The sequence below is a fragment of the Vidua macroura genome, chromosome 8, assembly GCF_024509145.1.
Source record: "Vidua macroura isolate BioBank_ID:100142 chromosome 8, ASM2450914v1, whole genome shotgun sequence".
NCBI classification, from domain to species: domain Eukaryota; kingdom Metazoa; phylum Chordata; class Aves; order Passeriformes; family Viduidae; genus Vidua; species Vidua macroura.
In genome coordinates, this window is record NC_071578.1 from 20,875,805 (window position 1) to 20,902,598 (window position 26,794).

At 43.2% G+C, this 26,794-nt stretch overlaps 1 protein-coding gene across 12 annotated transcripts in view; it reads right to left on the reverse strand.

The window, feature by feature from the left end:
• The window catches only part of CAMK2G (calcium/calmodulin dependent protein kinase II gamma), a 118,781-nt gene that overhangs the window by 58,058 nt on the left and 33,929 nt on the right, over positions 1–26,794 (reverse strand). For all 12 annotated transcript variants that reach the window (XR_008438056.1, XM_053983453.1, XM_053983454.1 and 9 more), the window contains exon 3: positions 7,569–7,628. Coding sequence is in view for 11 of the 12 variants with exons in the window: in XM_053983453.1 (XP_053839428.1) it covers positions 7,569–7,628 (60 nt within the window). In the remaining variant the exon portion in view is untranslated. The remainder of the gene's footprint in view (positions 1–7,568; positions 7,629–26,794) is intronic.

The following is a 26,794-nucleotide window of genomic DNA, read 5'->3' on the forward strand; positions in this document are numbered from 1 at the left end:
GAGAACACCCACTTTATTAAAATTAATAAAATACAGATAGTGGCCACGACAAATTTTAGATCTCTCATACAATGCTCTGCATCTTGGCATTTCTGCCATCAGGGATGGATCCATGCAGGCAGGTGCTCTGCCTGCCATCCCCAACCCTTGCTGTGTGAGCCTGATGTTCTCAGCTCATGCCTCGCATTGCCCAGGACAGCCACGACCCCCTGGCACGGACGCAGGCTCTGCTCCAAAGGCCGCCTGTCGCCTGCAGGATTTGACCAGAGTGCAGCCACCCCCTGCTCTGATCAGGCCTCGGGCAGAGGGAGCCCAAAGGAGGCTCTCTGCATTCCTCAGTGTGGGGGGGAAGGCAGAAAGTAGGGGAATCCTCCTCTGATTTCTGCAGTACCTCTGAGTGCACAGAATCTGGCCCTTATCCCACTATTTTTTTAAGGGATTGCTTGCATACAGATAAATCTCACAGCTAAATAGATGAATAACAGAATCTAAATATGTCTCTAGTACAGACCAGAGAGACATACAGAATAAATATATCCCCTGGCAAGGAAAAAAATGCAATTATTATTCATTTCCCAAATTGAGATGGATTATGGAGAAATAGTTTTCTTAAAACCACAGGAAAAGCTATAGGAAGAGGTGGCAGTAAAAGAAGAAAACATGCAGATGTAAATAGTACTGAAATAATTAACTATGAAAATCAGAATGAGACATAACTGCCTGGGGTTTTGGAGAGCATTCCAGCAGGCAAACATGCATGGGCACTCACCTAAATCTCTAACAGTACAGAGACTATAAATAACAAATGGTAAATTGCAGCTCAAAAGCTCAAACTTTTTAGCAGGAACTCACTTCAGCTGATAGTCTGTTTGAGGGATTTTTGAGTGTTTGTTGGTGGTTTTTTTTTTCCTTTTGGCAGGGTAGGAGGAGAGCAGGTTAAAGGTATAAGTCCAAGAATATTATTGTTTGAGCTTCCTAACCCTTAGGAAGCTCAGCAACTTGCTGTCCTCTGAGACAGCCCCATGACACTTCCAAGGAAAAGCTGCTCAGTAACTGAGAAAGTCTCAAAGCATAACTCTTACTACAAGGTCTCTTTTCACCCTACTCCACCTTCCCCATACCATCCCCTCTGCACCAGAAACAGTCCCCCAGCAATAGAAATTGCAGGGCAGCAAATTTACACAGGCAGCCATGCACAGGAGCATCCCACTTGGATACCACTGAGTATCCACAGGGCAGCAATCATGGCCAAAACACTGGAGAATCCCCAGCATTTTAACTATTCTTTGCACATTACATCCTTTCTGTCCCAAATGCAAAGGCAGTCTGGATGCCTGCAGCCAAATAAAAACAAGGAAATCTGCTGTTTACAGCAAAACACAGCCTACAGTTTTTTTTTCTTGTTCGCTAAGGAAGCAATTCAAATCTCTTGTTAAGGAAAAGGTGATAAGAAAACATTCCAAATGGCAGCAGGGGGGAAATACTGAAGGCTTTGTAATCAAGACTAGTATGCTAAAATGAGGAATGAATGAACTTGAAGTTGTGTCTGATACCACCAAGACAAGTACTAAGTCTGCAGACATGATCCACACACCCTCTTTCCCACAAAGGCTCGCTATGAACATTGTGGGATAATCCAGCTGGGCAGGACACAGAAGCACAGCATCCATCCTTCTTTCTGTCTTTGCCCCACTTCACACCTCAGCTGTAACCATCATTTAAGGGCACACAAACTGCAGCCCTTTTCTTATACACATCCATCAAAATCACTCCCACAACTCAGAGGTACTAGGAGGACAGACCACTTGTCAAAGGAAATAAAACTCAACTGGGTCAAAATAAATTCTTCTAATTCACAGGAGATTTCTATACCATTTTCTCCCCATTTCAAATAAGCACATGCCCAAAATTGTGGTTTTATGCTGAGAAAAGCCAACAAATAGAAGTTACAATAAGAAGAATTCAGGTGCAAGCATATTTTGGAGAAGAAGTCTGAAGTAGGAAAAACCTGAAAAGGCAATAATTCTGATAGATGCTGAGGACAGCATTTCACCACTGCTATAAATTCCCTCAAAGAAATTAACTCTGAAGCATTCAGCAGAGGATACAAAGGCAGAAATCAGAAAAATAATTTGGCTCTGGCTCTTGGGCTACTACCAAACTCTCTTAAAATATGTGTTTTTATTATTCTAGACCTAAGTGCATGCAGTTCTTCACAGCAATGGGCTGCCATGAGCTGGGGCACAATGACCAACCAGAAGTGCTCAGTTCCAACTATGAACAAAAGATATTCAAGACCTTCTTTTGTACAGTTAGATTAAAAATACCTAAGAAGGAGTACAGCTCAAATGGTGACAAATCCAGAGAAGAGGCCCATATTTAGACGGCCATAACAAAGAAAATTTAGGAGAAGGGCAGCACCTAAAAACACAGTGGACAAAATCCACACACAGAGCAGACGGAACAAGTCACAACCTTATCTTTGTAGGAGAATACTAGAAAAGACTTTTCAAAATGATGAATGATTATTTTGATTGAATTTTGCATCATTATTGCTTTGGGAAATAAGACAGGAAAGGTCATGTTTAACATGTTTCTGAAATTTGTATTTGCACTGAAGAAACCTGCAGGAAGATTCTAGGGTTCCTAGCTCTGTTACTGCTTTAAACATCTGATGGGTAGCAGGAAGCATGGGGAAAAAATGAATGTTTCACAAGACAGTGTCTGTAGTGGATGAACTACAGGACTTAAAAATCAAATTCAGATTTTCAGACTGACTAAAGTTTTCAACTAAGCAGAAGACCAAAAGAGCTGTTCCTGTAAGCAGGAGTTGATATTCAAGACATTGTAATCTTAGCAATTGCACAATTTTCAGTGGCACAACCAGCAAAGTATCTGCAAATGAAGGCTCAGGACTGTGAGTGCTCTTATAGAAATCTGCCTCTTTCCAGCATAACAGAGATAAAGGGGGAAGCAGGTGTATCATCAGTCCTACACATTCACAAATACATCCATGTCTAATGCCACAAGATTTATAAGTAAGTGAATCACTGGAACACTAAGTTGTTCTAGAAGTGGAATTTCCCACAGAGCCATAACTCTTGCCAACTTCCACAGGCCCTTTATCTCTTTATGGACAGTGGGGTTTTAATGATGTTGTCTTCTGCCTCTTCTACACACCCATATCCTCAGTAATAGATGCCTTTTTTGAAAAGAACAGATCACTGACTGATCTCTGTCCAATTCTGTTGAATTTGATGACCATGGCTGGCAAACGTCTCTCTGAGCCAGAATGCAAAGTTCTCTAGGAGTTGTCAGAAGGAGAAAGAACAAACTGAAATTTAGGGAAAGAAGTCCTTACTCCAGTGAAGTTTGACCAGCTATAATGACACATTCCATATCATGCATACCGTAAGTCAGAAATCAGAAGAAAATTGTCTCAAGTCAACTTTCTTTAGTCCAGACAAAAAACCCCTTATTGCAACATCAAGCTTTTAGGGGGATTACTCCACTGTGATTACCTTGGCCATAATGTGCATCTAAAGACAAGCCAAACACCCAGCTACAGAGCCAAAGCCTGTAATTAGAGCTGATCTTTGATGAAGGCATTTTAGGATAACTCAGAAAGCAGTCATTTCCCCCCAAAAAAAAGCAACAGCAAATGGAAATATCACTTCTACTTTGTATCTAGAGGAATCTTTATTTTATCAGAGTAGCAGTGTTATGGTCAGTGCATTGCAGTTCAGAATCAACTGTCCTGCAGTAAATGCATAGGAACACTAATTCAACAACAGGCTTGCTTTATATCCCGTGTACAGGCAAGAGGGAAAAACAGCCTGCCTCACAGAGTTCTAACTTTCAGTCTTCTGCCCCAGACTCGCTACAGGCTCATGTCCCTGTTGATTTGCTGCAACACAGTTTGCAACAAAAACAGTAACAACAAAAGTTGAAATTGAAAGCAACTGCAAAAGCTGCAGAATTCCTTATGGTCTGTGCAGCTCACACTGAGGCAACACACCAAGCACTCACTCAGAAGAGTTTACAACATGGAATGCCAGTAACTTGGTGATTACCAACTGCTAATACACATTTCGAGGGAAAAAAACCCCACTATATCAGAACAACATATTTCCCTTCTATGACAAAATAACAAGTCCAAGGAACATGGAAGCAGCAATGAATGTAGCATCTGGACTTCAGCAAGGCTTCTGACAGCATCTTACATGCTCTTTCCACAAGCAATTAAGAAAAAAAAAAAGTGTATTCAAAACTAGCTGACAACAGGGTATACAACCCATTGAAAAAATACTCAAAACTGATCATTGTCAAACTGGAACAATGTATCAAGTGATATCTTCAAGAATTTGACTGGAGTCCAACAGTATTCAACAGTGTTATTGTCCTAGGTTGACTGTATGATGCTTTTATCCCCAATTGTCTGTTCTGTTTATGCTGAATAATAAGTTTTGCACCTTTAAGACTTGTTCCCGGAGTGAAGGGGAGGAGAAGAAGCGCGGAGTTTGTTTTCAGAAACTGCACTCACTCCTCCACATTCCTGCTGCTGGACTGTGTTGTCTGCGGACGGACAGACAGCGAGGCAGAGCTCTCCTTTGCTTTTTAGTTAGTTTTAGCTAGCTGAGGCAAAGAAGTTCCCTGGACTGTGGCTTTCCTTTTCTTTGGACCTGCTCAAACCTGCTCTGGACTGAACAGCCAGAGGAGCACAGGCAGCTCACACCTGTGGCCCGGGCCGGGCCTGCGCCGCGGCATTTCCAGCACCGGAGGGACTGATCGGAGACTGAGTGAGCCGAGCTGCAGCCTGGAGGGGGATTTTTCTGAGTTTGTCCCTCTTTTGGAGCCGTAAGAAGTTTCATTGTTTAATATTGTTTAGGTTTTCTTGTTTAATAAACGTTTTTTTCCACTTTTCTCCAAGGAAGTATTTTTTCCTGAACCGGCTGGGGGGAGGGGCCTTCTAGAGGAACCCCTTTGGGGGCTCTCTCCCAAATTTGCCCTGAACCAGGACAGTTATTAACTAGCTACATGATTCAATATATGGCATTGTTATCAAAGAGCATGTTACTGTGGGAGCTACGACCCTTTTACACTATCAGAAGATAAATCAAAATGGTTTTGACAAATGTGGAGAGGCAAACCTCCAAACTGCATTTCTTCTTTTTTCTGTCTTTTTAAATAAAGACAAAGGTAATATACAGTCAGTTCAATAGGGATCTCTTTTATACAAGAAAAAAAAAATCTGCTTGCCAGAAGTTGTGCAGAAAGTAGTCTGGACCAATAATGTGTCAAAAAACAAATGTGCATCAACAATATATTTAAATGAAAAGCTTCAAAGGTTGATGTACAAAACAAACATCTTTGGTGGGACAGGTGAAGCAATTCTTTCCCCTCTGGACAGCACTGACATGACCTCAGTCATGTCCAATTTTGGGCATCACATTTCTAGAAAGATATGAAGCAACTGGAGAGAGTCCAGAGAAGGAAGAGGGAGAAAAAGAAAAAAAAAAAAAAGGACTGGAGGTCTAGAAAACATGACATATGAGAAAAGACTGAAAGAACTGGGTTTGTTTAGTCTGAAGAAAAAGACTAAAAAGAGACATGATAACAGTCTTCAAATATGTAAAAGATTGTTACAAGAAAGAAAAACTACTTTCCCCAGATACTCCAGATAGAACTAGAAACAACAAGCTAAGAGGAAGGCAAATTATGTTTTTAATGTTTAACTGACAGAAAAATGAAACATTTGAAAGAGTGCCACCAGGGGCTGTGAAAGGATTAAAGGTTTTTAAGTACAAACATGCCTGGAACCAGCCAGGTATAAAAGATTTTCACAGGACTGCTAAATGAACCACATGACTTCTTGAGGTCTTATTCAATGCACTTTGATTTTGTGTTGTAGGCATAAAAATTAATTCCCTTATTTTTATTTGTAAGCTTTCGTTGAGTTTACAATGACTAGTTCCTTTTCTTAAAAGAAAAATTGTTCTTTCTAGGAAGACAAGAAATTCTCTGTAGAAAATGCAAGGGACCACTGACATTCCCCCAAACTGTTGTCTCTTCCAAACCACAACAGAACAGGAGACTAGCACTGCCACTCATTACAACTGTAGAACTGACCCAGGAATGTGAAATATTTCTCTATCCATGCTGTTTACTTATAAGAGTGGTTTTCCTTTTGTGTACAAGATTTACTCTGTGAGAGGTTTGGAAAGAAAAGATGTAAGAAATTATAAAAAGGAGAGATTATGGAAGTGAAGTTAAGGTCAAAATAAAAAGTGACATCATCTACTAAACTAAGTATATCAAGTCTTACAGGGCAAATGAAGTGCAATAACTAGAGTTTTAGTCAGTCTGAATATTGCTGAGCAATAAATTTGCTGGCTAATATATTCATCAGTGCAAATTACTGCAGAAGGTGGCCCCTGGGCCTCTCAAGCCATACCTATATCACAACTATACTCTGATGCAAGAAAGCTCTTTCTCTTTAAAAGCTGCTGCTAAGGAACTTCCCATTAAGTCAGGTCCTGAGCTTGTGGAACCTGCTTGTTCATCACACATGGGATGGAGTACAGATGCCAGTCCATGGGGTATGCTCTACGGCACCTTTCCTCTCCCAGGCCCTCAGAGGACAGGAGCAAATGATTACAAAGCTGAAAGTCAGAAGACCAGAGAGATGCCTTTTAAGTATTATCTCCACTGACTGAGTTATGCAAAATAATATACAAAGTAATACATCATAGTCTTCCCAGGAATGGACATTTTAACTGTGGTTTGGTTAAAACTGGCAGTTTGGTATTTCTTAATGTTTTCTTAAATAAATTAGCTCAAATCAGATTGTAGCTAGGATCCTAGAGGCTTTATTTATTTAAAAAAGCTAAAATGGGGATTATTAATGGTCCAAGCTTCCATGGTGCTTTGGAACTAGAAACCATATCCTCTCTCTACATTTCAGTAAATAAGGAAGGTTTTTTTTATATTGTGCCTTATTTTGCCTCCCTCTGTATTTTTAGACAAACTATTCCCTTTGCTTCAGTACTCTTCTGTTTTCCCCCTTCAATATAGGCAATTCGGTCTTGGTCCCTTGCTTGCAGAGTAAGTGGCCACTGCAATGAGAGGAGCTGAAGAATTAGCCCACCCCCCTTTAAGTTCAGGCTTGTCTCTGAATACAGTAGTTAAACTGACACTTCAGTAAGGGCCAAGGAGAACAAACAGAGGATGGATGTGGGGAAAACAAACACAACACCTCACTTCCATTGCAGAATGTCAGATGAGCAGACAAGAGTCATGCCTCACCCAAAGAGCAGGGACAGCACCACAGGGGTGAGCTGGCAGGAACACGGCACTCTTTGGTGAACATCTGGGGCAGGATGCTAAGGCATGGGACAGGGCTGGATGCAGAATTTGTCAGAGAGGGAAACTATTGAGGTGATTTCAACAGGCAACTTTGACAAGCTGCTGTGAACATTCAGAATACATCTGTTCTCTTACAGCATGCTAGCTGAGACGCATTGCTACTCTTGCCTCACCCCTACCCCTCTGAGCCCAAGGAAATTTACCAATATTTGGATGCTTTAGAAGTCGGCAAATTCGAGCTTCACGTTCCAGTTTCTGGTGATCTGAAAGAGAATAAGAAACAAGGTGTTAGGTACCACAACTCTGAATTAAGCTCTTGGTCATATTCAACAGAGAGAGGAACACAGTGACCCAGCAGACATCCTGAAGGCTGAGAACTGCTGGAACATGTCCGTCTCCCAGAACTTCACAGGCATTTCAGGAAGGGGCTATGCAGCTGAGGCTGCACAAGGACTGCTGCTCGCACTACAGAGCCAGCACTAAACTGGTATTGCACCCTTTGATTCAAAGTGACTAGCTGCAGAATGAAAGGCACTGCTCTACCATCAGCTTCTCAAATATGCAAAGCCACTTCCAATAAGACCTTTTCTGGGACTTATCCTTTTTCCAAGGCTGGAGAGTTGGAGGAAAAGTCTCAGAAGAAGTAACACACATGAAATGGGAAAAGGAACTGCTTCCGCTCCAAAGACACCCTGCGAAAGAAGGGCAGAGTAAGAGAGAGAAATATACAGCTCCTGCTAGTGCACAGCCATCACATGAAATAGAGAACTCTGCCAGCTTCAGTGAACTGTAAAGGTAACCATACTTCAGTGTCCATGGACAGACTCGCTGGTGAAATGCTGATCATGCACTTAGAAATCTCCAGGCAAGAAGTTCTGCTCAAATGCTAAGTATGCTTATTCCAGCCCAAAGGCAACATCAGTTCAAGCATGACATTCATCTGGATTAAAGAAAAATATCAAGGAGACTAAAAAATGGTTTCTGTTCCCATGTGTGAGTTCAAGGAAAGGAGAAGGACTTAGAACAACTCTGCCTTTCTCAGCCAAGGAGCAGGGGGGCTTTTTAGCCACCGAGACATTTCACTACAGCAGTGGTTGACTCCTGAATTTACACTACAACAACCCCATCTTCTCCTGTAAAATGCTTACACTGGACAAGCACAGATTGACTGAAAGGAACTGAGGGAGACAAAATCTTTTAGGCAGCCCTGGCAGCTGCTAAAATCTAGACTTTTGTGGATGCAGATGCCTAGAACAAGACAAGTAAGAATGTCCAGTCCTTGGACTTCAAGTTCCAGCCATCTAAAGAACATAGCAAAGGGAAGTAGCAGTCCCTGCCCACTCTTGACATTTCATCTCCAGCAGATCTTCAGCACAGATGTGACTCTGTATCCCTGTGACACACAGACCTTCACAGGAGTAAGCAGGACCCTTGGCTGGTTGGACTACTCAGCAGATCACTGGTAGGAACGCAGCACCCTTTGATTTATAGGAACCCCACTGGAGACCCACTTCAGCAAAGGTGCCCTGCACTGCTCTGCCTGAAAATTGCCTGTTCAGCTCCTTGGTCTCTGCATCATCTTCCCTTCTCTCTGTAAAGGAGGCTTTGGGCAATTGTTCTCTTCCCCATAAGCAGAAGACAGAGACTGAGCCAAATCTCAGCACAGAACTCTTTTCTCTCCCAGGCTGGGAATAAAAACTCAGGGCATTGCACGATTCCTGTCTTCTTTTCCACTGCTGAACTATAGAAAATGTCCCAATTAATACATTATAGGGCTGAGATGTGCTTACATCCTCATCTGCTACTGTTCAGGAATGGGGGAAGGTAAATTACTCCTTTCATCTCTCCTTCCTTCTTTCTCAGTCCTGGAAATTATTGTTGTTGTTTGCATATATTTTAGGTTCTGTGCCAGAACCACTCTCCAATAAAATACCAGGCAGCAAGAAAGCCTGGAGAGCTTCCATGCTCCTGAGGCCTTGGTGCAGTGCAAGCACTTTCTCACCTGCATTGGTTGGGAGAGGTGGGGGTGTCTTTGCTTCCCTTTTAGCAACATCTCTCACACATGAAGTTTTGCAAAACACAGTAGCAAAGCAACAGAGAGTGCTGCACACTCTGCACTCAGCATAGATTCTCACAGCAGGACACTGGTTTAAGATAAACTGTCCACTGCTCGCATGCTTTGGCCTTGCAAATTCCCCACTTTCCCTCCCAGCTCTGTTTGGAACTCCTACAGAAGGGGATCCTTCATCTACCCAGATCATGTTGCCCTCGTGCACAGCTATACTTGCTGAGAATCTGTTCCCAAGTACAAGGACACAGAGAAGCAGGCAGCAAAAACAGCTGAGCAAAGGGGGAAGAAGAGGCAAGAGCTCACCACGTGCTATTCAGCTCCCAAGTCCTGACAGTCAGGACAGACAGCTGACAGGGGCAAGGCTCAAACAAAATGACATAACCATCAAAATGCCATGGGAGATGTAAATCAAGAGCAATTGCTCCCCTGAAATCCTACACCATCGTGCAGAGGGAGGCGAGCTGGCAGGGCAGCTAGTGTTCATGGGCAGCAGCCACACCAGAACTTGTGACAAGAGGTCACCACCCCACACTCCATCCCTCCAGCACCACACAGCCTGGCTGGAGACCAGAGGAGGAGTACAGCACTCCGGTCACAAGGTACAGGAAACTATTTCTGGTCGGGGGGAAAGCATACCACTCTCTTCTGTCTCCAGGGCAACAAAACAGGCCAACTCAAGCACAACTCACAGAGAAAAAGCACACTCCAGCCCTGGGAGCACCAGCCTGCAGCAGTCAGCCGCCACGACTGAGAGCAGTGAAAGGTCAGGCTGGGTGGGTTTCCTGCCACGAGTCCTAGAGGATCACAGCTCCTCTTCCTGCAGGATCACTCGTCCTGTTCCAGGCAGCACCAGCACACAGCCCAAGCAGTGACCTGATAAACGCTCACCCACCCCATCCCCAAAGGTCTTCATCACCTGGTGGCCTTTGGCACAGTGTAAACATTTGACTCGTATCAAATCAGCACCAGAGTCAATTCAGTACTTATGGGGAACAACCTGGTACCTAAACACATAAGGAATAAAAACAAAACCTCAATTTTCTACCTTACTCTGGTCTAACAAAGGTTTATTCCCAGTAGGAGACAAAATTTCCAAAATTTTTTGAGTTCAGCAGAGCAGTGAATGGGTTGGCTTTAACACTTTTCTCATACAGGGTCTTTCTGAACTTTAAAATGCAAAGTAGTCTTAAGTGTATTAAAATAACAATTAAAAGATCCCTTCCTTACCAAGAGCTCGCAAAGAAATAATTTCTCCTCCCTCTGCCCTAAAGATAAAACTTATTTCTGCAGGTCATTTGTGGACAGGAAGTGTTTATTCCTAATGCACAGTGGAACTATACCTTATAGCTAACAGGAGCACAACAACACATCTGACCTACCTTACAGGATTCTAGGCCTGGGACATTGGGCCTATTTCCCACCTTTCACAAAACTGTGAAATTCAACCAGTAATTTCCATAATCTGCCTAAAACAAAGTATATCCTTTAGAAAACATAAGGGTTCACATTCAAGAATTCAAGTGATAAATAAAGTCATACACCCACAGGAATTACTGCAAATGTTAGCTATCCTTCCTGTTAAAATTCGGCACTGCTGTTCCAAGTCTGAATTCATCTACCTCCTGCTTTCAAATATTGGATTTCATTAAGCTCTTTTCCTGCTACGTTACAGAGCTGTCTAGCCCTGAACAATAGCTGATGCTTAAAACTTAAGTACAGGATATTACAAACACTCATCTAATATTCATTTACTGTTTTCCAGCCAAAAAAAAGACTCTTGCAATTTGGAAAATTATTCTATCTGCAGTCTGAAGCAATGAGTATCTACACAGACAGGAAAGTGCAGCCTATGTATCTCTTTTGTAGCAAAACTTAAAATGTAAATGCTAAGATGGTGCTTAAAAAAAAGAGAAAACTTACTCATGTTTGATACACAAACTAAAGTGTGAATATTTATTTATCTTTATCCGTTCTTTATATGGTATGATTTTTGTATCTCTGTTCAGCATGTAAACCTACATTTGTCCCAAGTACCTTTAACATCATTGCTCTGCAAACATAGCACTGTCATTTTAGTGACATTACTGCTGGGTTTCTTTAGAACATACCTGATGAGAAAATGCCTTTTAAAAGAACTGGGATTTCTTTGGGATGGCTTTTGATTTTGATTTACTTAAATAGAAAGCAAGAATGGCTTTCTATTTCTATAACCAAATGCCATCATTTGTAAGAGTTAAGGACCTATAAAAATGAAACTGTTGCATTTTACACAAACATGCAGTCCATTAACTGAGGCAGGACTCTTCATGCACAATGGATGGACAGAAATGGCTGTGCACAGTCAAGTCACCGCTGTAAGAAACTCTAACTGGGAAGGTTAAAACAACAACCCTGCCTGAGTACAGAAGACAGCAGACCAAAAGCAGACCTGATTTTCCACAGTGTATCAAACTTCAGCAGACACTCAGGATAACTTGATGCTAAAGAAAGGTATACCCAACAGAAATAAAATTCTAGAAGCAGATAACTTCATTTCACAAACACCTGGCAATCTCCAGCAGAGTGTGGAATATGACTGGTTTTATACTGATGCACAGTATATCTTACAGTTTCCTAAGAAAATAATTTTATTGTCTGACCAGTTCTGGCTGATATCCCAAAGATGCAGTGGCAGAGATGGCTGAATAACATGAGACCCATTTTCTAGGCTCCATTTTTCTCCAGGGAAATAGTTCCCAGTTTTCTACTCTAGTTACTACATGCATGACTGCTTTGCAGGAGGTTCATCCTCACCAGGTCTTTCTCCTCCAAGAGCACCCAAGACCTGGAGAACCTTTTCAGACACAGATAGGTAGAGGATATCTACCAGTCCCAGTAGTCTAGAGCTGCCAAGTGAGAACATTTACATAACAACAACAACAACAAGATGAAGAAAAAGTTCACTGTGCCTAATCAGCCTGTTAGGAAGCTGTGTGAGAAGGGACTGCCAAGGAAGCACAGAGACCTGTCTGCATGGAGCTGAGGTATGCTTGTGAGAGGCAGAGCCTGGAGAACGACACCTACCACAAACCCAAAAAGGAGATCAGTCCCAAGTGGGCGGGGTGAGGGCCAAACCCGAGCCAGAGAGCAGGAGGAGCTGGTTAGATGTCAGGTGCTGGCACTGCCACCCTGCACTGGCAACACAGCACGAGATCCTCCCGAATTCAGACAGAGCTGTGATGCCCTGAGTGACTCCTGCTCCGAAGAGATACACAGGGCGCTTCTGTTTCAGCTATGGGCAGCTGCCATGTGAACATGCCCTCCAGCCACAGCTTTGCCATAAGCTCCACAAAGGATCACCTGCCAGGAAGGTTGAAAGAGAAGTGCCTTTTTTGAATCCCACCCCCCTCCACTGAAATTTATTTATTGCTTTAGGAACAAATGTGAGCAAAAGCACACCTGTTTCAGGTTATTCCCTCTTTTGGCAAGAGGAAGTAGAAGTCAGCATTAAAAACTAATTTAAATACTGGACAACACAATTATTGACATAAACCAAGATTTATCAGTAAAAGTGATTATTTTCACACCTACCAGAAAACAAGGTGTAAAAACTTAATTCCAACATACTTTCATCAACAAGCATTAGAAACACAGCACTGTTTCAAAATGCTTCCCTGTGCAAAGGACTATATCTACTGCAGCATTTACTGGCTTACTTTACCAAAACATAGTGTGCTGGTTACAGATATATATATATATATATATATATATATATATGTAATATGTATGTATGTATAGTGTACGTATATACACACTAAGGTCTTGTGTCTAAAGCTCACTCTTTATTTAGTACACCTGCCTTAAGAAAGGAAAAAGAAAAATGAGCAGGGGGTTACTTTTGGCAGCCTAAATTTTAGCCACTTCAGTGAAAAGGCAGATTCTTTCCTAAAGCAGTAAAAAGAAGCATCAAGAAAACTAACACTTAGATGTGAACCAGCTCTGTGATAAGCATCTATGTCATGAAGAAAAAAACAGTGTTCCTTCCTTTACAAATGCATAATCTTCCTATTCTCAACTGGAATACACAATCTGGCTGCTCAATACTGCAGTCCACCTGTCTTCATCCTGCATTAGGACCATGCTCTGTCCTTGCTGTTAAAGGAGGCTTACAACTATCATTCCTGTGGGAGCACGTTCTAGATTACATTTCTGAGAATGGGAAGAGTCCGGAAGAAGAATCAAACTCAAAGCAATAAATTCAGTTTGATTGCTGTCATCATGCCAATTCCGGGAGATAGTCAATTGGTGCCAGCTGCTAAGATATCATTTGAGTTGCTTCAAGACAGAAACCGATTCTACATCAAATACATTTTGTAGTGTGAGACTAGTCTGAACCTTCAGGTTCCTTCATGCTTGTTTAAATTTAAACTTCCTCTCTGAGACATTCTCAGCAAAAGCGAATTAGCTCCCTCATCCTACACTTCAAGACACAGACTTCTCCCCATATTCTGTCATTTTTTCCAGCACGACTGTACTACAGAACAACTGACATGTCTCAGCCTTTGCAACAGGGTAGCAGAGGACAGTATGCCATACCAAACCACCGCCTTAAATAGGGATACCAGCAAGTCTTAGACTGACACCACTTCCCCATCTGCAGAATTAGTAGAAACAAACATAAAAAATCATCCTAGGCCTTAGGAATGACCAGAGGCCCCCAACGATTCAGTATATCCTTTCTGACAAGAGCTAAGAGCAGATGCCTAAGAAAAAATGCAAAGAAAAGAAGCATATAATGGCCCCTCCCTCTCTCCTTTCCATTTCAGTGTTTCTACACTGCCATTTCAAATACCAGCTAAAATTAATAAATCTGTAGCAGCATACTACTGCCATTGCAGGTGACATTTCTGAAAGCCAGAGTCTGTTTTCCAGCCTCTCAGTGCAGAATGATCCCAGTACCACGATGTCCCAGGTGCAAGGGCAGAGGGGCTCCCACACCCAAACAGCAGCACCTCCAGCACCGCTGCAGTAGCAACCGTGCAAGAGTCACAATGTCACCGAGGGGAACACATGTCTGGAGCCAGCATGTGAAGATGAAAGAGCCAAGCTCCACTTTTCTCAGCCAGTGAAAGCTAGAGAAACAAGACAGTGGCAAAATCCTCATCTCTTGCCTTCAGCTACAGACAGAAGGAGGAGGTTCAAGTGCCAACATGACACAATAAACAAATTTAAGACTTCTTTCAAGAAATGCTGGCAAACATATTTTCTGAAAGCCTTTCCTCCAGTAAAACCATTAACATCAACACCTTGTAACAGCCTTTTCCCATGCTCTCACAACTTCCCAGAAACAAACAACTCCATGTGTAAAAGTGTAATATGACCCCTAACAGTACACATACATACACACAGATCATAAAGACAACTTGAAGTCTACACCGTTGGTCACAAGCTCTGTTTACACACACTACTATCTGTGAACCCCTTGGTATTACTGTACTGGGAAAACAAAACAAATTAAAAGAAACAACGTACATAAACTTAGCACAGTCTCCACTTTTCTGCTCAAGTAACACAGAAATTAGACTTTGAACACCACAGAGTAGAAATCAAGACAGTTTAAGTAATTCTATTTGTATCTCAAATGAGCACCCTGAAGAGTGGGCCAAGGCAATTTATTCTCTTTTCCTGCATTTCATTACCTTGTACTTACCTTGCAAAGATAATCTGACTGAAGGCAGATATTAATATGTATACCACAGTGGCAAAAGCAAAAAAGCTATTAAAAATACCTAGAAGAGAGGAATCTTTTTAAAAATGTCATAGTATGCACCTTTGACATTGCACTTTCTACACTCAAAGCTGCCTTTTCTATTCACATGTATATTTTTCAGTTTATCAGCTAACAACTTGTCCAAAATTTTTCTTTGAATTATCCAACAGGTGGACCTGATAAGACAATTCCTATCCACTTGTTTTTAACAGGAACACATACCCTGAGTACTGCCTACTGTACAGCTTATAAAGCAAACCAGCAGCACTCCGATGTGCACATTAAGAGGAAGTGGGGAGCTTGGGCTCTCAGAGCCACCGGCAACTTTCCAGGAACTTCAAGAATCAAAGGAGGCCAAATTAGTGAGTCAGCACAGGCTCACTGCTATAGGTGCGAGTGTTCTCTGTCGCAATTAATGATGTGAGCAGACTAAGTGTGCTCAAGCCTAACATGCCATTCTTTGCCTACAAAGGCACAGATAAAGCCATATTTGTGTTTTCACTATCTCAGAGAGAATGGTAACCATTCACTTAGGTTCTTGCCTGAAGAAGAATGCACAGTTTGACCAAAGCCAGCACTGCAAAGCAACATGAAATGCAACTGCATGGGCATTCAGGAAGGGGAAGGAGCAAGCATGCCAGCCATCCACTGCAGACATAGTCCTTGGCTTCAAACTTGAGATAAACTCAGGATCTGGGCAAGGGAACTCCTTCTGACCTTTCTACAGCACTCAGAGAAGCATTTTGTAAACCCCTTCATGAGACATCCCTCCACAACATACACTGCCCCCTCCCCACAAGTCACAGGCTCCTGCAGCCCCTGCTCTTCAGGCTGTTTTAAAAGCTTTACTGTTCAGCAAAGTGCAATGAGCGAAGTAGAGCCCAGTGGATTCAGCTGGAAGCCTTGGTGTCAATGCAGCCACTGACAAATGAGCCAGCAGCATGACTGCATTAGGAGAGTGGAGGATACCTGCCTACAGAACAACTGACAGAAGCCAAAGTACCACTGAGGCCCCAATTAGAGTCTTCAATAAAATCTGACATGACACACATGCCATCTCACGCGCGAGCCCTGTTTGTGGTCCACATTTTTCAGGACATATCAGTCTCTCTTGCTGGCAAGATAAACATCTCTTCATCTCCCCAGCCATCCTTCCCATGCCACCAGTGGGATATACAAGGCCTGTGCCAACTCTGCTTTATTATTATCTGCTTTTCCCATCAACTATTTACTTTAGTTGCTAAAAACCAATGAAGAATTTTCAAGAGCCTCTGACCTGAATTTCATTCCGTCTCTTTTTCCCTGCTAACCATCAGTTTATTTCATGTCAATATGATGGAGGCAAGTCACAGAAGGAAGTACCCTTCCAGGGTTGGTGGTGAATGGGTAGGAAGGAAACGTTTCAGCTCAGAGGTTGCCTGCAAATCTGTGTGCTAGATTAACACCTACAGCCTGCTGCAATAATTAAGAACTCTACAAACTGACCATTAAAATTACCCATCATTCACCAACTCCACCTGTTCCATTGGCTACTGCAAAGAATGCCATTCCTCGCTTTACGAACTTCTTCCTTGCTCAGGGTGGGATGGAACACAAGGAAAATCAGTGCTGCAGTGGGAGGTACTGGCAACCATTCCCGCAGCAGCAGATTGTAGCTCCCCCCTGAAGGAATACATCCTCCAGCTGACAAGAACAAAAATGCAGCCACCTTCCTCCTAATCTGAAGCAATGGAGATCACCAACCACAAATTCTGTCATGTGACAGAAGCACAGCAAAGGGCACAAATATTATCTGCTGTGGCCAGGAGGCATTAGTGCACCCATCACAGCCCTGACACAGGAAGAAAGGTGGTGCAATTGCACACCCCCTAAGAATGGTGTGATTGCCCTGCTGGCCAGCCTGGCACATTGGGGGCATTTGCTTGAAGGTCTCCACGAAGTGTGCAATGAGCATAACAGCTTATTTTAGCTCATCTTGGGCATATTAGCTTAGTGTAATTTAAAAAGCTTTCAAAAGCCTATATCCCATAGAAAAGAAGAACTGTGGGTAGAAGCAGACTAGCAAAATGAACAAATTTTTCAAAACAGAAGATGCTGAGCTCCCCAGCTGTGAATGGTCAAACAACCTTCCCTTTCTTGCACCAAACCAGAGCAAAAATGACTACAACTCTCTGTCACAATCATTTCAGACCCTGTTTCTTGCAAGAAGACCTTCAGTTCAGAGTTCTTGTGTAGCCCAACTCTCAAAGCAGAGCCCGCCACACCACGTGCAACAGTGTCCTTTTTTTCCTTGTCCCTGCCCCACATGCAGCACGCCCACCTCCTTCCCCCGGCAAGGCTGTGGTTCAGCACATTCTCCTCCATTCTGCCTGCCGCAGCTTGCGCCTTCCTCTGCAGCCCCACATCCCCCCAGTTTCAGCATCTCAGCAGAGAGACAGCCCCGTTCCCTTTGATGGCAGCCCCAGCTGCACACAGGGCAGCCCAGTCCAGCTCTCCCATCCCTAGTTTCCCATCTGCCAGGGCACCATTTTTTTTAAACTGCATTTTACAAGTAAATCACGTGATCAGCTGCTAGTTTGGGTGCCGAGCCAAGAAACACTCTGGTCTATGGGGGAAGGGAGCTGATGTATTTTTTGTTTCATGTGACCAGCTTACCAGAAACTTTGCTAAGAGCATGAGCAGATCCTCCACTCGCACCCCTCCTTTACCACAGCCCCTTCCCCCTACACTCTCACAGCAGAGGTGCAGAGCAAATGCACAACAGGAGAACCTGGCAGCTCACACGCCTACAAGCCAACCATCAAGTCCAAAAAGAGGTGGGACACCAGCTTTGCATCCCAGCGGATCCACTGAAGGCAAACATTCAAGGAGCTCATCTCTCCCACAAAGGTTATGGCTCCCACACAGAGAAAGGGAGAAGATGCGGGTTAGGAAACACTGAGGCAGGAGGCTGCAGCACCAATGCAAACTTACACAAACACAAACAATATTTTGGTTAGAAAGTTGAGGGGGAATGTTTTAGATCCAAGAGGCTGGCTGTAGGATGCATGCTTAAATAAAGAGCATTCCAATATGCTCTCACAGAGACATGGGGAGGGGATAAGTGATTTTTGAAAAAAATACACAGTCTAAATTTTAATGGGTTCCATATGCTTTCTGCAATGAGATAGACAGGGTAATATGCATGGCAGCATCTCTTAGTTCACACAGAGCTGTACAATAATGTATTTCCTTAGGTGCTCTTTAGACACCTCTCTGGAATTGCCCCTAAACCTATACAGCACAAGCAGAGATTTGGGAAAATAGAAATTCTGGTAAATTTCTAAAAGACAGATAATTAAATGGTGGAAAAAAATATGTTAGAAAACAAACAAAATATGCTCATAAATGAACAACTACTTCAATACTATCTTTTTTGGAGAATCTCTAGCTGTCTAAATATTTACTATAAGGCCAGAAAAACCTTGAAGCATGAGGTTTCTTTCCCTACCTTTAAAAAGCTGGAAAAGAAAAGTAGAGGTACTAAACCCAGAGAAACATGTCAGAGACAAGTCTGTGAACAAACTCAGATCTTTGGAATCTGAGCCTTTCACTATGCTGTTTTTCATCCCTCTGCAGAAAGAGAAATGAAGATAGAAACAATGCAGTTCAGATCTAATGGATTTTGAACACTCAAAGCAAAAATTGATAGAAGCAGCATTAGTACTGCTGTGATACCTCATCATGTCTCACTCTGGGAAGCATGAAATCTGACTTCAATGGCATGCTAGGACCTAAAGAATTTTTAGTATGAGGTCTGGTGTTCAGAATTGGAAAAAAATATTTTTCTTTTAAAAAAACCCACATTTAGTCTCTTTGGGAACTGCCACCCAACAAAGACTGCATTGCACTTGACAAGAGCACAGCCTGAAAATAGCTTCTTCACATGAAAGCTCCAGATTTGGACAATCTGGTGTGCACAACAGCTTTAAAGTGGTCACTCTGTTCCATTACCATGCTTGCTTTCAGATTTTCAGGGAATGAGGCACCTGACTTGCACCTTTTTCCAAAAAAGCAGCTGTTATGCTACAGATTTGATTTATTCTTTGGCTAAGTTAATTTCTTGTTTTGATCAATGTTTAATGCTCCTGGGTAGAGAAGTTTAGATCTTGCTTGCCTAGAGGCATTTAATGCTGCTACATTACTGTAATACTGATTTTAAGGTCATCTACACCTCCCCCCAACCAAGTATTTTGCTGTGATTTGGATCTAAATTATGTGGTACATTTTGGCATTGAATTGCACAGCACCATATCAAGTCAACAGACTTGAACTGCATCTCAAGAGATGGTCAGATTTGCTGATTAACAGACAACACACCCAGAACATTCTCACTGATGAAGTCCACCCCGCCACAAAGAAAGACTGAAGATGAGGGGTTGAAACTGTAGCACTCATGTTATCTCAGAGCACACAGTTCTGTAAATTGCTGCCTATCTGAGGCAAAAGATGAGAAGGGAAAGGGTAGTGTGTCAGATGGAGAAAATGAAGTGAAACAGTTATTAAAGCACTAACACTGATGGCTAACAAAGGAACTTTCTCTGTTGAGATTCAGTTTTAATGAGGTGGCGGTTAAGATGTCAAGCCAACCCGTCTGAAGACTAAAAACCCTTCTTTGTCTACAGAACACATAAATGAGAAGAGTGGCAGAAAAATCTTCTCCACATTATCCACCAGGCAGCCTCAGCTTTGACCTAAAAGGAACACTTCTGTCCTACTCTTTGTGTTATTTCCACAAAGAGTTTGAATTTCAAATCCAAAAAAGACAGCAGAGCATGGTCTCGCCTATGCCAGTGCCTGAGGAGCCTTCACAGTCCAATGAGAAATCCGTGGAGCACAAAGGTGGGCTGTAGACTGCAGCACCCCCTGGTAGAAGAAGCTTCTGAACAGGCACCATTTGCAGCAGACAGCACAGTAAAAAAATGTAACCTTATGCTTACTTTTTTTGCTATCTCTACCTGGACAGCTGGTAAAGCAAAATAAGATTTGGGACCTTGCTCATCCTATCACTAAAGCTGCTATCTTCATTTCAAGGGGAATGCAACCACAGGTGATCCCTGCCCCTTTCTAAGCCTCTCTCCTTTTCTTCAGTTCTTCTGTCAAGAAGTGTGTCCAAATCGTGCAGTCCTCCAGCACAGCAGGCAGAGGACAACTGCAGGTGTATACTGTGAAGATACTGCTGCAGCCTCAGCACAGAAATACATAGCTCACAAGCTCACAGACAGCTGAGGAACATGGAAAAAAGCAGTATGGCCCATTACCTAAAACAACTAACTAAATAGCCACCTGTGCTGTAGGACTGGTCTCTGCAGAAAAAGAGGTTCCTGGGTCCTGTGACCCAGCAGAGGAGGGGAGCAGTGGCAGAGCAAGAAGCAGTGTTCAGGACTTAGGGACAGCACATCTCCCAAGCTGCTTATATCTAACACAGCCAGGATCTGGAGTGACAGCAGCCAGCGGGCAGGAAGGCCTAGAGAGCGTGTCCTCCAGGCCCTGGGAAATGCAAGCATAAAATGTGCTTCTAAAAGAAAAATATTAACGGCACTTGTAGACAGGAAGAGAGACAGGAGACAAAGACAACTGAAGAAGTGTCCAGAGGGAAGACAAAGCCACGTGTATGAAGCATGGGAAGGACAGAGAACCCACCAAAAGGGGCAGCATAAAGAAAACAGGCTCATGTGAGATGAGAAGGCCCTATTCAGAGATGTGACTTGTTGGCTTTGGTGAATGGGAGCAAAGGGCAGCACAGTGGCTGCCCAGGGCAGGCTGCTTTCCTTCATGGGCCATAACCCTCAGCAGCCTTAATGACCATGTCACCCAGAGTTCAACAGAAATTAAGTTTGGCAACTTCTGATTAGTTTAGCAACTGTTATAATCACAAATGAACCTGGTTTTCATTTTACAGTTATTTAAACAATTTCCTGTTCTTCACACTGTACCCATATTCACTCCTCCACCACACACTGAACCATGTTTCTCTGTTCAGCTGGAGCAAAGCCATAAGACCCTCCAGTCCTCACAGCACAGCCAAGGGGGTGCCCGGAGAGGGCACACAGCCTAACCACAACAGCCACCATCCAAAACAGTGACCATGCTGTTGGCAGATCAGCTCAGGAAGTTTCTGCCTCCAGCCCATTTGCTTGTTCTCACCTCCTCAGCCAAGTTCAGTGCCAGATCAGCTGTTTGGGTGACAGCCCTTTGAGCAGGGAAGGAGAAGAGAGCAGCAAAGGCAATTTTAAGTCCTCTCTGAAGTCAGTTAGCTTTGAAAGCAGCTGATAAAATTAACAACCCTAACAGAAACTGCCCACTGCAAACAGCAACCAAATAAAGCTGCTAGTTCCCAAATGGCTGATGACCAAGCCACAGCTGCGCCGGGGTGGGGGAGGAGAGGGGGAAAGCGCGCATGAATCCTTGAGTGAGTCACTCACTCCCTGCATCCCTGCTGGCCTAGATAAATGCTGCTGCCAGTCGATGATGGGTGCTGCAAACCGACTCTTAAGCCCACAGCATCCCTGCTGCTCATCTCTTGGTGGGCACAAAGCCTGCACTGAACAACACCATCCTTGTGCTAGTGGACAAGCAAGAGAGGTAGTCACAATCACCATTAGGGCTCAGGTGTTCCTTTTGGCTATGATTGACTTTTATGTCTCTTGCCTTTGCTCCTGCTTTCAGGAATTGTCCCTCAAGGGCCGAGATCTCAGGCAGGTGAGAATGCATAATAAAGTTTGCCCATTTAGACAAGGAAAACACTGAGAAAAGTGTGAAAGCAAATAGATAATAAAAATAGTAATAAAGACATTATGTAGGATGTTGCTCTGAGTGCCTGCACTGGCATTAGGTTGTTTACAGTGCAGGATGTTCATCTGTACCATCTGAGCAACAAATCCTGCTGGATCAGAAGTGTCTTACCTCGACGCAGAAGTTTAGGATGAAGGCAGAATTACCCAAAGCACAAATTGAATCAGAATTATGAGCAAATAATTTCAAGTCTATACCACATGTAGCATCTCCACTACAGATGCACCAAGGTCAGGGAACTGGTCTAAAACAGACACTCCAGCTAGTTAGATCTCTGTAAGACAAAGCATTAAATGCTGTAATACTGAGGCACCACCGCTGCAAATCCTGCAGTCACATCACTCATTGTTTTAAGAATGAAGGAGTTTAAGTAAGTCCTGTGCCCAATGCAATCCCTGTGGGACAGCTACTGAAGTTTTAACTGTCCTCACTCCCTGAGAATGTGACAGATTTTTTTACTCTGGTTTCCCAAGCGTACAAACATACCAGAAGGAACATGGCAAGAAAAGGAAACGAACCTCGAAGGAGGAGAGTCTCAATTAGCTGCATCTACAACACTGGTGTACATGCTGGATGCTAAGGATTTCAGAAACAGAAGCTGGCTAGCTGATACTCATACCCAGAAGAAAAGGTCAGGCCACAAACCCCAAGTTTCAGGCTAATAATGCTACATTTTGCAATTTTCTAAATTCTACTTTCTATGTCACACAGTTCTGCAAACTTCCCTCATGACTCTTGGTTGTGAAATTACAGGACAAATGGAACCCTGGGCAAAACACAGTTGTACTCACAGTTAAAACTGACCAAGATTGCACTGGTGTCTCCTCCAAGTCATTATCGTAAGTATTTCATAGAATCCAAAGAAATAAAATAACAGCTTATCCTTCATCTAATCCATCTTTCCCTCTGGCCTGAAGATATATGTTACAGTGATTTTCCCACTCCCTACCACAAAAAAAACCCAGTTATTTTAGATGCACCTGTAAAACTTCCTGCCTGCAACTTTTAACACATGATGGGAGGACTGCAGTGTTGCCACACATGGTTAAAAGCAAGGAATATACGAAGAAGAGAGAGCAGCACAAGGCAGCAAGTAAGGTGCTGCAGAGGGCACCCGCCTCAACCCAGGGCACGTTAACAACAAATCCTACCAAGGACACATACATGCAATAGCTCCATAAAGGGTCACTGATATAACTAAATACTGACAAAAGGCCAACGGATTAAACTACTTGTGCAGTCCCTATGCAGGTGGAATTGCTGGAAGGCTTTGATGCCAGGTTTCTCTAATGAAACAGCCAAAACAAGTGTATCTGAGCTCCTTTACTGCATTACTAAAAAGTGAAGAGGAAAGCGATGATCATTTCTACATCCTTCAGACCAACACAGTGCACACTGAGAAACGGCACGAGAATGAATGAAACGAGTGGTCAAGACATGAAGTACTGCCTATGGTACCCTAAGACAGGCAAAGCAAACAGACTTACACTTGTCACAAGCACTCTGTCCAGTCTCCAGCGCACTGGTTCTTCTGAAGCACCCAATGCTGCTGCCTGTTCCAAGAAAACACCTGGCTAGCAATGCTGATGTGCCAAAAAACAGGCTGGCCCAAGATAATGATGTGTTATTCATGAGGCTTCTAAAGTCTCCTGAAAATGTAAAGATGTCCTGCCTTAAAAAGTTCTGTCTTCCACCCAGCTCTAGCAAAGGTATCCTAAACCAGCAAATCCTTGCTTTAGAAGAAAATGGTCCAGGGACTCAATGAACTGTGGAAGGGCAGAGAAAAGCATCTTCCCATTATACTGAGGTCATGTAAAAGTACAGCAATGGACAAGTCAACCAGTGGACTTGGAGACCTGGGAAGACTTCTTTATTTCCTTCTATCAGTCAAGCTTGGTCCATCCAATACCACTCTAAAGTAATCTCTGCTTTACTTCCCTAAGCATCTGGCTCCTGAGCACAGAACATACATCATGTGCCCCACTGCTTATACATCTGTGACAGAGGCAGATTCATATCAACTGGCTCAGGTCCTGCTTGTGCAATTAATCACACTTTGTCATATTTAAGAGTGGCATTTCTTTAGCCTAACTCTGAAGCCTAGGGCAAGAGACTGCTCACTGAGCTGTCAAGGAGACCAAGAACTCAGAGATAAAAGGTCTGTGGGAGGAGGAAGTCACTAGGATTGTTGAACCTGTGTGGGATAGAGCAGGGGACTATGTTCTTTGGAGAAAGAAACATTTTTAGGAGAAACAGCTTGTTGCTACCAGCAATTATACTACTTTTTATATGGCAAATTTGTTTCCATTTCATGACCGGACTTTGAATAAACCTGTGACTGATTCCAGTACAGATTTCTTGTTTTTGAAGTCCAAGTTTCCCCTCTTATATTCCTTCCATCTCACCGTAATTGTGGACTCTTTCCTTACTTCACATTTTAACCAATAGATTTGTGCTTATAAATAAAACTATTTTTCGTTTTGAAATATAAACAACAAGCTCAAAAGGCCTATAGAAGAAAATGCATACTTTGGCTCTTTATAGTAAAGTCAGCAAGTAACTTCATATAAATCTTAATTTAGAAGGTACCCAAAAGACAGCTGAGGGCCACTGCTGGTGACCTCTGAAAGTCAGGCAGGACCATAAGACTTGGCTATCTCCACTTGTGCGTACAGACTGGGTAATGAGATGCAGGAGAGCAGCCCTAGAGGAGATCTCAGGGTCCTGGGCAATGGCAAGTTGAACATGAGCCAGCAGTGCCCTGGCAGCCAGGAGAGCCAAGCCTGTCCTGGGGGGCATCAGGGACAGCATGGCCAGCCGGGCAAGGGAGGGGATTGTCCTGCTCTGCTCTGCCCTGGGGTGGCCTCACCTCAAGTGCTGGGGGCAGTTCTGGGCACCACAATTTAAGAAACATATAACAAGCATCCAAAGAAGCACTATGAAGATTGCAAAGGGCCTTGAGGGGAAGGCTTATGAGGAATGGCTGAGGTGACTTGGCCTGTTCAGCCTGGAGGAGACTGAGGAGAGACCCCATTGCAACTCACAACTTCCTTATGAGGGGAAGCAAAGGGGCAGGTACCAATCTTTCCTCTCTGGTGACCAGTGACAGGACCTGAGGAAATGACCTGAGAGCTGAGGGGAGGTTTATGTTGGATAGGAAAAGGTTCTGCACCTAGCAGGTGGTTGGACCCTGGAGCAGGCTCCCTAGGGAAGTAGTCACACCAGCCTGACAGAGTTCAAGAAGGTTTTGGACAATGTTCTTAGGCACCTGGTGAGACACCTGGGGATGGTCCTGTTCAGTGCCAGGAGCTGGACTTCAATGATCCTTGTGGGTCCCTTCCAGCTCGGGATATTCGGTGATTCTATGATTCACTTCTACAAGCATCCCAGAGACCTGCAAGTACAAGTGTAGAAAAGAGCAAGCAGCTAGCCTGCCACAGGAGCAGCAACTAAGGTCAGTTATAAGCTGGATATAAAGAGAGGGTGGGGAAAGGCTGCAGTGAAGACTTAGTGTCATACCAGGACAGGCAGACAGAGCAACCAAAGAGAACAAGTCATGATTTGGTGGAGGGAAGGGCAGGATGGGAGCTGCAGAGCAAAACAGAGAGTAAACAAGGCATGATCCTGCCTGACAAAGGACAAAAAAAAAAAAAAAAATCTGAAAAATTCTTTTTTGTAACATTGCAGTGACAGTTAAACTACTACTCTAGCAACATAGAACTGCCAGAGGAATGTTATACAGGCTGGTTTGCACAGAGCGGGAAGGAATAAGATGCACTTGGCGGCCTCCTCAAAAGAAGACACATGGTCTTACCAAGTACTGCTCTTCTTTGCTCTCTCCAGAAGGTTCACAAGGCAGGGCTGGAAGGACAGTATTTGACAACATTAAGACATCTTTTCCAGTCCTTGCTGCCTTGAAAATATAAATATATCTGAGGTGCAAAACAACCTGACTCAACTTGCAAGCAGTTTTCTAGACTTCTTTTCAGAAAAGGTCAATGTGACAAGGTCAGATAGGCTTTTATGGAATCTGCTTGCCAAATCTAAGACAGCACTCAAGAACATTATTCTTCCAAGTCCCTTATGGATCTGTCTCTGATGATGAATAACCTTTGAGACTATGGAGACAATTCAGAGCAGGGTTCAGAGAATTTCTGTGTGCAATTTTTCTATTTGATATACCATTTCCACCTAAAACTAAGCTTTCTATTGAATTACAAGTCCTTCTTTTTAATAATGCGCTTACCACATGAGTTGTATCTCCCTCGACATCTTGGTAAATACTGTTTCTGGTTCTTTAGGGTAGCTTGTTAGCATACTGTGTGTATCTGTGAAGGCCAGACAGCATGGCACTAGCACAGTGAGCTTACTCCAAGAGCTTTTAGCAAGCCCACAGGCTTCCTAACCTGCAGGCTGGCAGCTGTCTGTTAGTAGAATGCCAGGAAAAAAAATAGGCTGCCCCTCCACAAGGATTAGGTGTGCAATCAGGAGCAAGAGTCTGAGCACAGTCTAAACGTACAGGACTAACTGCATGCTGTCACACGTCTAACCAACAAATTTAAAGAAAGGGTGTATTCTCCTGCATTGTAGACATGACACAGGTTCCAATATGAGAAACAAAGATCAGCATATGGAACTTTCCATATGGAACTTTTAGTGAATTCCTAAATTCACTTTAGGAATGCACCATGACCCTCATGAAAAAAAGAATACACAAATTACCATCTAGAATTAAATATCACATGAGAAAAAGGAGCAATAAGCTGCCTTTTGTA